We start from the raw sequence: 13,564 nt of genomic DNA, 5'->3' as shown, positions 1-13,564 counted from the left end.
AGCGAAGTTATGAGACCCAAATATTGCACAGCTGAAACACAACCTCCTGCTTGGAAATTCACACCCACCTGGATCTAAGAACGACTGCCAGACTCTGAAAGCAATAAATACTAAGCAGGCAGTTTCTGTACTTGACCTCGTTCCCAGGAACAGAGTGCCCACCAGCAAAGAGCCACCCTACCCTTAACCAGCGCTGTGAGTACAAAACGCTGCCTTTGCAGCACAAGAACTTCCCGAGCTAAAACGAGCCTGCTGAATTCCACAAAGAGAGATAGAGAGAAAACAGTCGAATGGACTTAAACAAGATCAGCAACACGACAACAGACCTAGGGAAGAAAACATTTTCCAAAGGAGAACAATCAAGGTTTCACTGCTAAATAAATAACCAGAGGCAGAAAGTGCATTGCTTCTCTACTCCTGTCTTCAGCATCCTTTAGAAAAAGGAAATACCATGCAGAATGCATAAAAGAAGCTGCAACACCCAGTGTAAAGACAGCTCTGGGCACTGAGAAGGCTGAAGGGCTGGCACCCAGAGCAGAGCTGCCACAAGTTACAGGAATGACACCGAAGAACAAAGCAGGGAAAACGCAGCAGCAGCAACACAGGTAACAGAGCTCGGAGTGAACACAAATTTGTAACAGTTTCAGAATACCCAAAATGATCAAATCCCTCAGAAAATGCTGCCCTGAAAGCTGTAACAAGTATCTTCCTCCAGCTTTTTCAAAGTGCAACCAGCAGACAGCTGCTGACAGAGGCACAGCTGTCCACATCCTACCCTCCTGCCAGAGCAGGGCATCACCCGGCTGCAGCAGCTGTCAGAGATGGCAAACCACAGCAGCCGTGAGACACGCACCCGGCTGCTTATTTACAGCGCAGCAGAGAGGAGCAGCAACTCTGAGGCTACGATTAGGCAAAACCTGCCAGTTGTGCCTGAACAGTCACCATGAGAACAGCTGGGGGCCTGCTGCTCGGGACCTTTCAAACCGACAACTGGACAGCACCGATCCAGATCCTAAGGCCCCGGATGCCCTGCAGTAGGAGGGGTGTCCTCATTTGCCCCTACTGTAAGTGCAAATACCAGTTTGTCTCCTTTCACAGCGATGGGGCCAAGCCAGCAGTCAAAGACAATAGACACTGTGCTGGAAATTAACTGCAGGCCTGGTGAGGACTGCTGGCAGCAGCGCGCCAACATTTCTTCTAGGCAGTGAATCACGGTCGCTCATTACATAAAACCAGCTGAGCACCACTGAAAAGCAAATCTCTTTTTACATGTGATTTACATACCAAGCTTCACAAAAATGTGGCTCTGCACTGTAGGGAAGTTTTCCCTGGAAGGAAGCAATTAATGCCATCCAAGTTACTCTTGCCCAGCTGTACTTCACGTTTCTCCTCGCGCGCGAAGGTCGCGGCCCAAAGAAGATCCAAACATTCGCCAAGCTCTAATCCATGCATCCTTTATTCCATTACAATCACTAGTGTTGCATTCCAGCAACAGGACACAAACTGCAGTCGACCATGATCAATGTATACAACGATCTGAGGCTTTACAGTACATTTAAGGCCTTGAAATTTGGAGTAGAACCCGACCTATGCTAGTAGTGTAACAATTGGTAAGTGTCTTGCATTTCTGAGGCTTCGGCTGTGCGATTCCAGTGTGTCAAGAGAATCAAAAATCAACTTTAGTTTCCTCAACTAAAAAGATCAGCTCAATGAAAAGTTCAGTTACAGAAAGTCATCAAAACAGAAATGTGTATCTTTTTTTTTTTTTTAACCTTTTTTTTTTTTTTAAGCTTTTTATTATTATTTATTTTATCGTCCTGGAAACCCTTTATAAAACTTCTTAATAGCAAAATAATGTAGGGATTAAAAACCATATCTTAACAAAATGTATTCAATCATATACAAACTGGAATTCTGCAGCTTCTTGGAGCTAGGCTTCCTTAAATTAAAACTACCAATTAAGAACCTATGCACAAGGTAAATTCCAATATGTACAAGTACTTTTAAAAAGTCTACAGGAATGCTTTACAGAAGGAAATGGCTGTTATGGCTATTATTCAGACAAGCTGAATAGTTAAAAATGAGTTGGGTTGGGGTTGGGGTTTTGTTTTTTTTTTCCCCCCCCCCTCTCTAGTAGTAAATTTACACAGTTATTTTTAGACCAAAAAAGAAAAGAAGCAATTTTTCTCCCTAGTTCCTTTAAGAATCTTCCAGTTACCTTTATACAACAACGGAGAGGTGGTGCCAGAGTTCAGCCCCGTAGAGGAGTTTGTTTGTTTTCAGGGGTGGGAGGTAGGGGGGACAAAAAAAAAAAAAAAGGATGTTTAAATAATTTACTGGGGAAGATCAGTAAGTTAACAAAAGAACACTAGAAGGGAGGAGGGGGAAACTTCATCACAATAACTTTCCAGTTTACAATACCACAGCTAGAAACTTTACAGAGAAAGCACTCCCTTGGATTGAACCCATGACTGATTGTTCAGAACAAGCTGCAGCTCCTAACAGTCGTGTTCTCCGCCCTGAGAACACCGCGGGGGGAGGGGGTGGGGGGAGGAAAAGTCTTTGTAGGACTGAATTAGAAAGGGTCTGAAGTGAGCCAGAGAAAACCGATCTTTGATTAGCACAGCACTAGGTACAAAGTGTCCCTGTAAGCAGCTAGGATTCCCACTTCCTCCAGGGCAACGAAGCTAAAAATTGGAATTACAGTAGTTGACCATATTCTGTGTGCATGGGAGTAGTTTCCAGATATAAAAGACAAGTGTCACCGGCTGTTGGATTGGAACACCCTGGAGCCAGGGTGGTTCTTCATAGTATAAAGCTCTGACAGCTATCCAGTTAAAGCATGTGCAAAACCAGGGCATTCCTTCCGTTCACAGTAACTGAGGTAAAACCAGGGAAGCTTCTTCAGGAGTTGGGAAGTTCATGGGATATGAACTGTTTTAGTCTCTCCAGGTATTGTGCATAAAGCTCTATGTCATTATGCCCAGCCCCTTCCACCCAGAGGGGCTCCACCGCCCGTGGACATCGCTCGTACATGGCCAGGCCGTGGGAGAAATCGATGACCTCATCTTCGGTCCCGTGGATCACCAGCACAGGAGAGGTGACTTTGGAGATCTTGTCAATGCTGGAGGATGCAAAGGAAAAAAACACAGCTCAGTTTAGGGGTGTAACTTCCATATCATTAAAGAAAGTTTAGCTGTTGATACATGGCCCAGTTACCAGGGCCTGCTTGTAAATGGCTGCAGAACGCTGGAATTGTGCACAAGTCACATGGAGCAAGGCTCCCTTCCAAAACATAAAGTCAGCAGGAGCTTGCCCTACCACCACCATCATCCCACCATTTCTAGTGACAAGCTTGAATGGGCAGCATGCAACCCCCCAGACTATGAGCATATCTATCACAGAACCCATGGAGGTGGGTGGCAAAGGTGCCACGGGATGTGCTGCCAGCATGAACTGCACACATTACACATTACCACCTTCCAACTTAACACATTAGGAACTAATTAACTACAGCCCAGTCACAAGTCTTCATTACAAGAAGCCTCAGCTCATGAGGTTTGAGCCTGTCTTGAAGCTCCCAAGTTCAGCTGAAGAAAACCACTCTGCTAGTGGTTTTAGTTGAAGTTCACAGGACTGCAGGCAACTGTGGGATGTGACTGCAGACCAAAAGACCTCATGCAACCAACTTCTTCACCAGCTCTGACTCCAAACTACTCCTAAAGTAAGCTTTTCCCCCCTCTACTTCCAGCTCCACTTAGCAGACCAATGTGGCTGGTGATCACCTCCCGCAGGACAGCAGGTTCAGAGGAAAGAGAGAAGCAACCAAGGCACTTTCAAACCTATGTGTTCAGGCCAGGAAACCCCTGGCACCACATCAGAGTGGTGAACAGCAGCTTCCTCTGCCTGCCTTCGTGCAGGCACCAGCTCTGATTTCCAGACAGCCACTTTGTTCTGGTAGTTACCAGTAATTCCAAATCAGCATACAGACACCAAGTGCTAATTAACTCAGCTTCCTATCAGCTCTACTTGCATCAACAAAGGGAGGAATTAGCTCAGGATATTATGCAGAGTATGGAATGAAGTGGGAGGCAAGATGAGTATCCGTAGACAGGAGGACAAGTCTGTTTCTCTACACTGTCTACAGAAGGTGCTTGCACTTTCCTGCTCCAGAAGCAAACATGCCATTTGGGTAAGACTGGAGTCTTACCACACGAGCAAAACAGCTTAAAATGATTTCAAAACACACATGTCTTAAAAACAGGTTCAAAAAAGCCTTATTAAAATACAGAATTAATGTCAAATGAAGATGTAGACTGAAGCACTGAGCCTCACACATACACAGCTCAGCAGTTAGTGCTCTGGAGAACTGGCATTGGTATTACCAGCAACAGCTGAGTGTAAACACACTTCTGTCTCATACTTCCTAAAAACAACAGCAACAGAACCAACCCAACCCCACCTCCCATCCCTCCCAGGCTCCATGTTATGTAAAATGAAAATGCAGCCTTATTTCGCTTTTCCTGTCTGGAAGCTGAGTTGTGTGCACCCATGCTGAATACAGAAAAGCACCCTAAGAACACAGGAGAGACATCAGAATAATGCAGATGATTTTCCCCATGCCTTTCACCCCCAGCTCATCTCCTATCCAAATGTCAATACTTCATCATCAGCACGCTATGGCAACTGAAGTCTTCAGGCCATGGAGGGTGCGCTCCCATTTCCACAATGTGACTGCACAGAGCTACAGAGATGTTTATAGTATCTAGCCCCTGAGCTGCTCTAAGTTCCCATTTATTGTAGGAAAGCAGGAACCCCCTTTCACTTCAGATAATGAAACTCCTTTTCCTCAGCCCTGCATGGCCCATGAAGCCAGATAATTTTTGTGTTTGGTAGAGAGCTGGAAAGCATCCCACTGCCAGCTCAGCGTCTCAGAAGGCCCCATTTAAACTGCACATTAGGCTTACTTAGTATTCTCAGCCACACTGCTCTGCAGCTAGGCACAGCTACAGAGACCAAATTCTCATCCAGTCCCAACATAAAATGCACATAATAGCAGTTCACTGTAGGTGCACACAGAACTGGTTTGTTTCCCACTGTGAAGACAGGCAGTCGAGCTGCACACCCTCCCCTCAGTGCAAACACAGCAGTGCAGGCTTTAGAGCACAAGTGAAGGCAGCCTGGCAGCCATGAGAAGCTCAGCAGGGGAAGCACAAAGCGCTCCAGTGGTACAGGGCGTCTGCTGCCACTGCTCCCCTCTCCCACCTTCTGAACCTGTGGCTGATACCAGCTGATCACTTCTGGGAGCAGCTCTTTCTAAGGCTGTGTTTCAGGTTTGAGTATGATGGATGAGTTGGAGTTCAACAATGTAATTATTTAATGAATAACCTATTTGGAAGAACTCTAAACACAAGGACTTGACAGATCCTGAGAGCCACTATGCCTTGGTCACTACTCCTTCAAGCTGTTTTTGGCACAATTTTGTATCTAGGGCCTCCCCCACCTTCTAATTTTAATCTGTTGTAACAAAAATAGAACAAACATAACAGATGTCATGCATACCCCTACTACACACACTGCAAACAGGACTTTCTGAAGCAAAGCCAAACTCTGTATAAGACTTGAGTGAGCCTGTTTCCTCCCTTCCATAGACCACTCAGCTTTTTACCTGTCTCCTCTCACCCCCTCAGTCTACAGACACTGCTACAAAGAGACTGGCTTCCTCTCCATACTCTCCCATAATTTAAACTGGGTCAAATGAGAAGCTTGAAAAGGTTCCTTGAATGTCTGCTATTCCCAGAACCCCTACCATCCCCAAACATTTGGATACTCTAAGTTAGGTCTGTTGCAGCTGCTTTCAAATGAAGCACTAGGCTATAAAGGCAAACTTACTTCACTGTGCTGACAGAGGTGAGGATATGACACAGCCTCCACCAGGGAAGAACAAATGCAAGCCTTGGCACCATTAGTGATCTTATCTGGACAGCACACCAAAGGTGCAGAAGTGGTTTTTACTTACAAGGACCGAAGGCAAAGAAACACTACATGCATTCCTTGAGATGAAACAAGAAATGCAGACCCCCAAGCTGAGATGCAGACACCACCAGCCTCACCACCAGCTTCTGACTCTCTTGTTTTCTTCCTTTAAAAGCTGCAATTTTCTGTACCGTTTTTTCCTCTGCTGAGCTGGTAAAACCATACCACCATTTGAACAAGCAGATTGAAACCAGCAAATCTATTTCATATCCTATCACCTTCTCAGTCAAAGCTGACTGAGATGGGAAGTACAGAGTCACTGATTTGTTAGCCACTAGCGTGCAGGATGTGGTCATGTGTTATCAGTTGTTAAACTGCTCCTCAAACTGACAGCATACAAAGTCTGATATTAACAACCCCTAGCACAGGCAGGAAGGGAGAGCTGTAAACACTAACCCTATGTTTATCTAGCTGACTATGCCACTTTGAAACCAACAGCAGCCTCTTTCTTACATGGTGAGCTGCTGCTTGCATTTTGGAGGTTTGCAGGGCTGCAGTTTAAAGCGCAGGCGACAGCTCAGTAAAGCTCTCTGGAGAGTTACACACCTAGTCCCCTGGCACATCTCAAGAGTGTGCTGAGCACAGAACCAGCACCCTGGCAGTGTTAATTCCTTACCTTGGGAAAGCATCGAAGCAGTAGGTTTTCCTGGTGTCAGGAAAAGCTACCCGCAGGCCAGACATCAAGGGAGAGTGGAGGATGACTGCCGCACACTCGTACCGAGATGCCAGGTCCACTGTGGGGACAGTACCAATACTCTGACCATACAGAATGATGTTCTCAGGACTCACACCATACCTGCAGAGAAAAGAATCATCTTTTCAATAAAACAAAGCAGCAAACCCCCAAACCCACAACGCATTTCCCCTCACAACAGCGAAACACAAGCACAGCAAACAAAAGGAGAGGGAGGTAACACCCCAAAGCGTCTCTGCTGCCCACTGTGGCCCTTGTCATCTCCTCCCAGGAGACACCAGTTTACAAGGAGCAACTTTAAAACAGTCCAGGAAAGTAAATAAGCAAAATGCTGAAGCAAAAGGCTGAAGAGAGCTTTCCTTAAAGAAGGAATGTCAGTTTGTCCACTGATCTTCCCCCACCTTCACCAACCCCTCTGATCTGTCACCCCACAGCACAGCCAATGACACATTCCAGTCCCTCTCGGGAATTTCAGTTCCTAACAACCTTTCCACCATTAAACAAGGCACTTACTGCTCTGACCACCTTCCTTTCCACACAGCTGGAAGAAAAAGACCAAGCTGCCTTGTTAGTGCAGCCAAAGACACCAAGGAGGATGCCCATGCGAGAGGATGGCTTTGTTCCTTGTTTTCCATTTCTGAGCAGTGTCAGTGACTCCTCATTTGCCTTTTCCAGTTTAAAACATGTCAAGCTTCTTTTTTGGTAACTATAGACACATCATGCCATAAAATTCAGGGCTCCTCAGGAGTCCTAGATGGCTCCCTAACATTTCCATCCAGTCTACAGAACTGTCCTAGCTTCTCTGCTGTTTCACAGTTGCAAAAAAGATTGGGGATGATGCCAGTTCTGATTTTACATCAAGTATGAAAAATACAAAGGAGGAGGTGATAGTGGCTAGGAAGAAGGGAGGACTACAATGGTACTCAGCCACCACAGTTTGGTAGGAAAGCTGCAGATCCAAAGCTGCTGTTCAATCATAAAATATATACCCAGAAGGTTTCATGTACAGCTCCACTTCCTGTTGCAAGCCCTACAAAGGATAAACCAAAAGCAGAAGAGGACATGTTTCCAGTAGAAAATAGTTTGTGCAGAATGTGGTTTTGCCACCCTGCACTGCCTACAGCCTTGCTGTCACTGCTGTGACCACAAAACCCCTGTAGTTCAGACTGGAAGGTTCCAACTGCCCTGCCAAGCTGAGAGCAAGGTGTATGGCAGGGCTGGAGAGTGTCTGACTTTCAAGCTGCTAAATAACTGGGAATGTGCAAAAGAGAGAATTACAATGGGAGAACAATCAACTAATAATAATTAAAACAGCAACAGAATAATCCAGGCCTAATCACCTAACTAGAGGCTGGTTTTATGATGAAGTAAAAGTAGGCTGGCTTGTAGCCCCTGTGAAGCTGGAACGCAATCAGTACCTCTGTAGTGCTGAGCACAGGGCTGCTTTGGCCATCTGCTGTAATGGGAATAAGTAACTGGATGGAAACATCTCCCTGGAGGAAAATGTAAGCAGGCAGCAGCTCTTGGTGGTGGTCTGCCACCACAGCCATGGCCTCAGGTGTTTAAAAGATGCTGTGAAGCTCTCCTGGGAGATTTTTTGTCTCCCCTACTGTGACAAACAGTCCAGCACGCAGCAGAGCCTAGCTGGTTTTGGGATGCATCTTAATTGGCTCTTGGAGCAAAATCTTGTCCTCACAGCTTTCACTGCAGCTGTTGGATGAAGAAGGCTGGAGGCAGGTACCTTTGAAGGCAGCACATGCATCCAGCCTGCTGATGGTATTAAAGACAGGCAGAGATGCATCAACATCAGGGGATACATGAAAATGGGAATGGGACAAGATCCTCCACAGGGCTCTTGAGCAGGGATGGGATGACAAGGTGGCAGGTTTTGCAACACCATCCTCAACTGCAGTAGCATGACCAGTGTGAGTGCCCTCTCTAGAAGGTTTACAGTCTAAGCAGGATCTGAAAAGAGATGCTTGAGTGAGAACCACAGGGTATCAGGACAGCACAGGGGAGCAAGAATTCCTTCGGGACACACAATTGCCTTAGGGTTTGCTCTTGGTCCACATCTTTTGATGCTGTCTTTGCAAGCTGCTCATACTGCAACTGGAGGCAATAAATAGACAGCCTACACCATTGTTAAAAAGCACACAGAGATCTCTGAATTCCAAGTAGCCCTTCATCACTAAATGAATGCTACAGCTCTTCAGCATCTAACTCCACAGGCAGGCAACATGACAATCTTCACCCCCTGCCACCAGGGTATCAGACAGTGAGTTGGTGCACTTGTAGCCTGCCATTAGCTCAGATGTCTTCTGTCTTTTGCTCCTGCTGACTGACAACTGAAAGAAGCTCAGGGGCTGTTTGAGTCAGAAGCAGGCCAGCTTTCCAAGTCAGAAGAGTTACTGCACCAGATTTATCTTTTTAAACCCTTTACCATTAGGCCACCAATCAGAAAGTCAGATATCAAGCTTGCCACAAACATCAGCAGAAACAACTACAAGTGGAACCTCTTTATTGAAGGCCAAAGGACAAGAAACAACTCAGAAGCCAGGGCCATGAGGAACTGATGGGCATGAGGTTCTTGGAAGGGAATGCCAGAGCTTGGCTCTGTGGTGCTCTGCACCTTGACCAACATGGTCCAGCTGGTGACTCAGCAAGCACCACTCAGCTGAGGTTCAGAATGCTCTGGGGATTTTCCCTTTAACGCACAGTGTCCTTTAAGCAAAGGCTGGGCCCCTTCCCCCTCTACAAAATCCCCTGTGTATTAACTACTTGCACAACAGGGATACAGAAAGTGAAAGAGCAGAGAAAGAGCAGACATGGGTTGGGAGTCAGCAGTGAAAAGTGACACAGAAAAAGAGGAAAGAATGAGACAGAAAAAGGCAAAAGACATTCTGAGAAACAAGGAATCCTGTCACAATCTGCTCTCCTATTAAGGAAGAAATTCCTTCCACCAGCTGAACATCAGCTTCCCAAAATACCTTCCCTGCCACACACACACACACTGTGGTCTCTGTGGAAACAGCTCCAGCCAGCAGAGCAGGAGCCCCAGGCTCAATCTGGGGGATGCTCCTACTTCTATGTTCAAAACAAGCAGGGCATCACTGACATGTGGAAACCAGCCTGCAGCAAAGCCAAAGCAGGAAGCAATTTCAGACAATCACTGTGGGCATATGTAAAACACTGACTTGACAAAGGGGGAAATAAAGGAAAACAAGGCAGGCAGGCTTTTTCCCCAGGGTCAAGCACTCAGGAGTGCAGAGCTCTTGCCCTTTAAAATGATGTAATCACTCCTGCTTCTCTTACCCACTAACATTTAACCAGGTGGCAAAGTTCTCCAGCCTAGTCTACTCTCCATAACCCAGGAGCAGATCATGTGGATTAGGTAGGGATTACATTCCTTATGTGTGCAGAAAGAAACCCAGCTACCTTCTCAAGCAGCACAGCTCTCTGCACCCACAGCTTCCCAGCCCAGGCCACCTCTAGCCAAGGCACCACCACACTCCACACTTACCACTAACAGGATTTTTCCACTCCTCATGTTACTGCCTCAATTTATACCACCTGGTTTACCAGCAGTTCTGCCCTTCTCACAGCATGAGCCATGCACTCGGAAGCTGGCTATTAAGAATCCACACTCCAGGCTGCTGCTTCTGCCTAAGTAACACAAGGCCTCAGTCCCAGCACCAGGTGAGTGGGACAGAGGAGATGGGGAACACTGCTGACAGTGAGCACAGCAGAGGAGGGTGGGACACAGTGACAGTTGGGTCTGCTTAGCTGTATGGATGGGCTAGGCCATGTCCCTCCTCAGCTTGCTCACAGCACAGGGGTGATGGCATCAGCTGCCTTTGCACAGCACTTAATGCTTCCTGGCTGGCAGCACTATGTACAGAGCATGTATCACCATAAAGCATCTTTCACTATGAGTGTAAGGCACTGATTCCCTCCCCCTCAGGGCTACAGCTGTGAGTGACAGAGATGGAAAGTTTACCACTGCTATTTTTACTCTTCCCTCACTCAGTGGAATGCTGCTTCAGGGACTACAGAGGTGTCACACAGCTGAAGCCCTCAGCCACAGCATCCGTGCCAAGCCCCCATGGTGCTGAACACATCTTATGGGGCCAGGCTTACTGGAACAGTGAAGTTAACCACACCTCTCACATCTTCAGTTTTGAAGGTTTCTGGGGTTTGCTGTCCCAGTATCCCTTGCCTGAACTGGAAAGGCTACAGACCAGCAGGGATGCAGCACCAGCAACATGCTGGTTTTCCCAACAGTCACTGCAAACACCTAGGCAGAGCTTCTGACTGCACAAACTCCACTTCATAGTGCTGTCAAGAGCTGCTCTTGAACTGCTGCCACATTTGGAGGACACACTGACTCCTACAGTATTCTCACTGGAGTGTACATGTGCTTAGTGGGAAGATCTTCAGAGGGCTTCTTCAGAAGATCCTAAGATCTTTGAGGTTACTTCTTCCTGCCCATACAACCCCATTTGTCAAAACAAACTATCTATTCCCTTTGCAAAATGCATTGTCTCTTAACTTCATAATCCAGAGGAACTGAGATTGCTTGTTGAGAAACACAGAGGGGCTTTTCCATAGCATCATTAGACACTTCCATCAGATATGCATCTGCCTTTTCAGAACCAAGTGGCCATTTCATCTGGCACGAACAGAAAAATCCACTTTGGGGGGGTAGAAAGGAAACCCAAAAAGCCTCAAGTCAGTAAAAATCCTACATGCAGATTGCATGCCTTGAACAAGAGTCGACACAAGCAGCTCTGTCAAGGAGTGTTACACTGCAGGCAATTTACAGTCTGATGACAAAACACTGCATTTCAGGTTGTGCTTCAGCACCGCTCCAGCACGGCAGCCAGAAGGCCACAGAAGTTACAGCACATTTCCAGCCTGGAAGCCAACAGTAAGTCGAGAGCAAGGCATTAGGGTTGAGGATTTTTTTTGGTGTTAACCACAACAGCAACTGTCAAATGAGAAAAAATGAGAATTCCTTCAAGATGCACAGGGAGCCCTGGCAGGCAGATAGAGTCCCTGTGCCAGCTCCTCACTCCAGCTTCCCTGAATTCATACTAACATAGGTCTAAAAATCTGCACTGTTTTACTGAGCTGAACAGACTGACACTGAGTCTTTAAGTGGTGCCAGGTCATCATCTTCTTCCCCTTCTTCCTTCCTGTGCAAGTCTGCAAGCACTCTGTGATTTGAGTGCAGGTACAGCAGACTTTGACTTCACGTTTGCGTGAACCATTGCATGGCATTCTGGCTCACGACGCTGCCAACAGAGACACTTTGGGGGCTGCATACATCCCAGCACACTACCACTGCAACACAGAAGTAATTCCACAAGTGGGCACACTCAAAATCATTTCAGTGGCTGCCAGAGAAAGTGTGCCCAGGTGGCCAAGAAGGCCAATGGCATCCTGGCCTGTGTCAGGAACAGTGTGGCCAGCGCAGGAGCAGGGAGGTCATTCTGCCCTTGTACTCAGCACTGGTTAGGCCACAGCTTGAGTCCTGTGTCCAGGTCTGGGCCCCTCAGTTTAGGAAAGATGTTGAGATGCTGGAAGGTGTCCAGAGAAGGGCAACAAAGCTGGGGAGGGGTTTGGAACACAGCCCTGCGAGGAGAGACTGAGGGAGCTAGGGTTGCTTAGCCTGAAGAAGAGGAGGCTGAGAGTTTTGCATCACTACTATTTTGCTGCCACACCAGACAGTCATTTGCTTATGCTATGGGGAAACCTCAGTGTGAATCAGCACAGGCAAACTAATACTGGAGTTAAAGAATGAAGCCATGACTTGAAGATGCCCTCTTGAAGGCTACTCTGGAAGTTCAGTATTTGCAAACATCACACTACTACAGGCTTGCTGGACTGTGTGGCTGTAGCACTAACCAGTGACAGAATAGAACTAACCAGGTTGGAAAAGGCCTTTGAGGTCATCGAGTCCAACCTATCACCCAACACCATCTAATCAGCTAAACCATGGCACCAAGCTCCCCATCCAGTCTCTTCCTAAACACCTCAAGTAACGGTGACTCCACCACCTCCCTGGGCAGTACATCCCAATGGCCAATCTCTCTTTCTGGGAAGAACTTCTTCCTAACATCCAGCCTAAACCTCCCCTGGCACAGCTGGAGACTGTGTCCTCTTGTTCAGGTGCTGTTTGCCTGGCAGAAGAGACCAACCCCCACCTGGCTACAACCTCCCTTCAGGTAGTTGTAGACAGCAATGAGGTCTCCCCTGAGCCTCCTCTTCTCCAGCCTAAGCAACCCCAATTCTGTCAGCCTCTCCTCATAGGTCAGCTCTTCTTTTCATACACGTGGACTGAGTGGAAGCAGCTCCAGGGCACTTCTTAGGATGATCATTTGCACTGCAGTAACTTAATTACACCCAAGCATGAATCACTACAACTCCTTCTCGATCACTGCCTTGCCACAGTCACCGATCTGTTACAAAATACTGACAACTGTGCTGAAAGTTCAACCACATCCTAGCAAGGGTATCAAGTATCACTGGTGAGCTCCAGCAGCCATGCCAGCAGCAAGTGACCTGCACACTGCTGAGGAGTGAAGCCATCTGGAGTTTGCTCTGAACAGCCAGGGCAGGCAGAGGCAGGCCGCTGCCTGGCATTCTCTGGTCAGACTGCAATGACCTTTGAAACCTGCAATGACCTGTGAAACCAACTGAACTATGCTCATTTAAACCAAGTGGCTTTGGGGATAAACCCCAAGTAATAGTAGTTCCTCTCAAACACTTCTCCTTTTTCAGACACCAACTACCTTGTGCTCATCTGCCTCGAACACAGGCTCCCAAAGCTGT

At 47.1% G+C, this 13,564-nt stretch overlaps 1 protein-coding gene across 1 annotated transcript in view; it reads right to left on the bottom strand.

The window, feature by feature from the left end:
• Nucleotides 1-2,315: 2,315 nt before the first annotated feature.
• Nucleotides 2,316-13,564, bottom strand: part of ABHD17C (abhydrolase domain containing 17C, depalmitoylase) — a 28,715-nt gene continuing 17,466 nt past the window's right edge. Inside the window, exons 2-3 of the mRNA XM_009903902.2 lie at nucleotides 6,653-6,832; nucleotides 2,316-3,124 (exon numbers count right to left, since the gene is read on the bottom strand). Coding sequence (XP_009902204.1) covers nucleotides 2,905-3,124; nucleotides 6,653-6,832 — 400 coding nt within the window. The 3' untranslated portion in view covers nucleotides 2,316-2,904. The remainder of the gene's footprint in view (nucleotides 3,125-6,652; nucleotides 6,833-13,564) is intronic.

This window comes from Dryobates pubescens, chromosome 17, assembly GCF_014839835.1.
Source record: "Dryobates pubescens isolate bDryPub1 chromosome 17, bDryPub1.pri, whole genome shotgun sequence".
NCBI lineage: Eukaryota > Metazoa > Chordata > Aves > Piciformes > Picidae > Dryobates > Dryobates pubescens.
The sequence above is the reverse complement of the archived record's forward strand: the minus strand, read 5'-3'. Positions and strand labels throughout refer to the sequence as shown.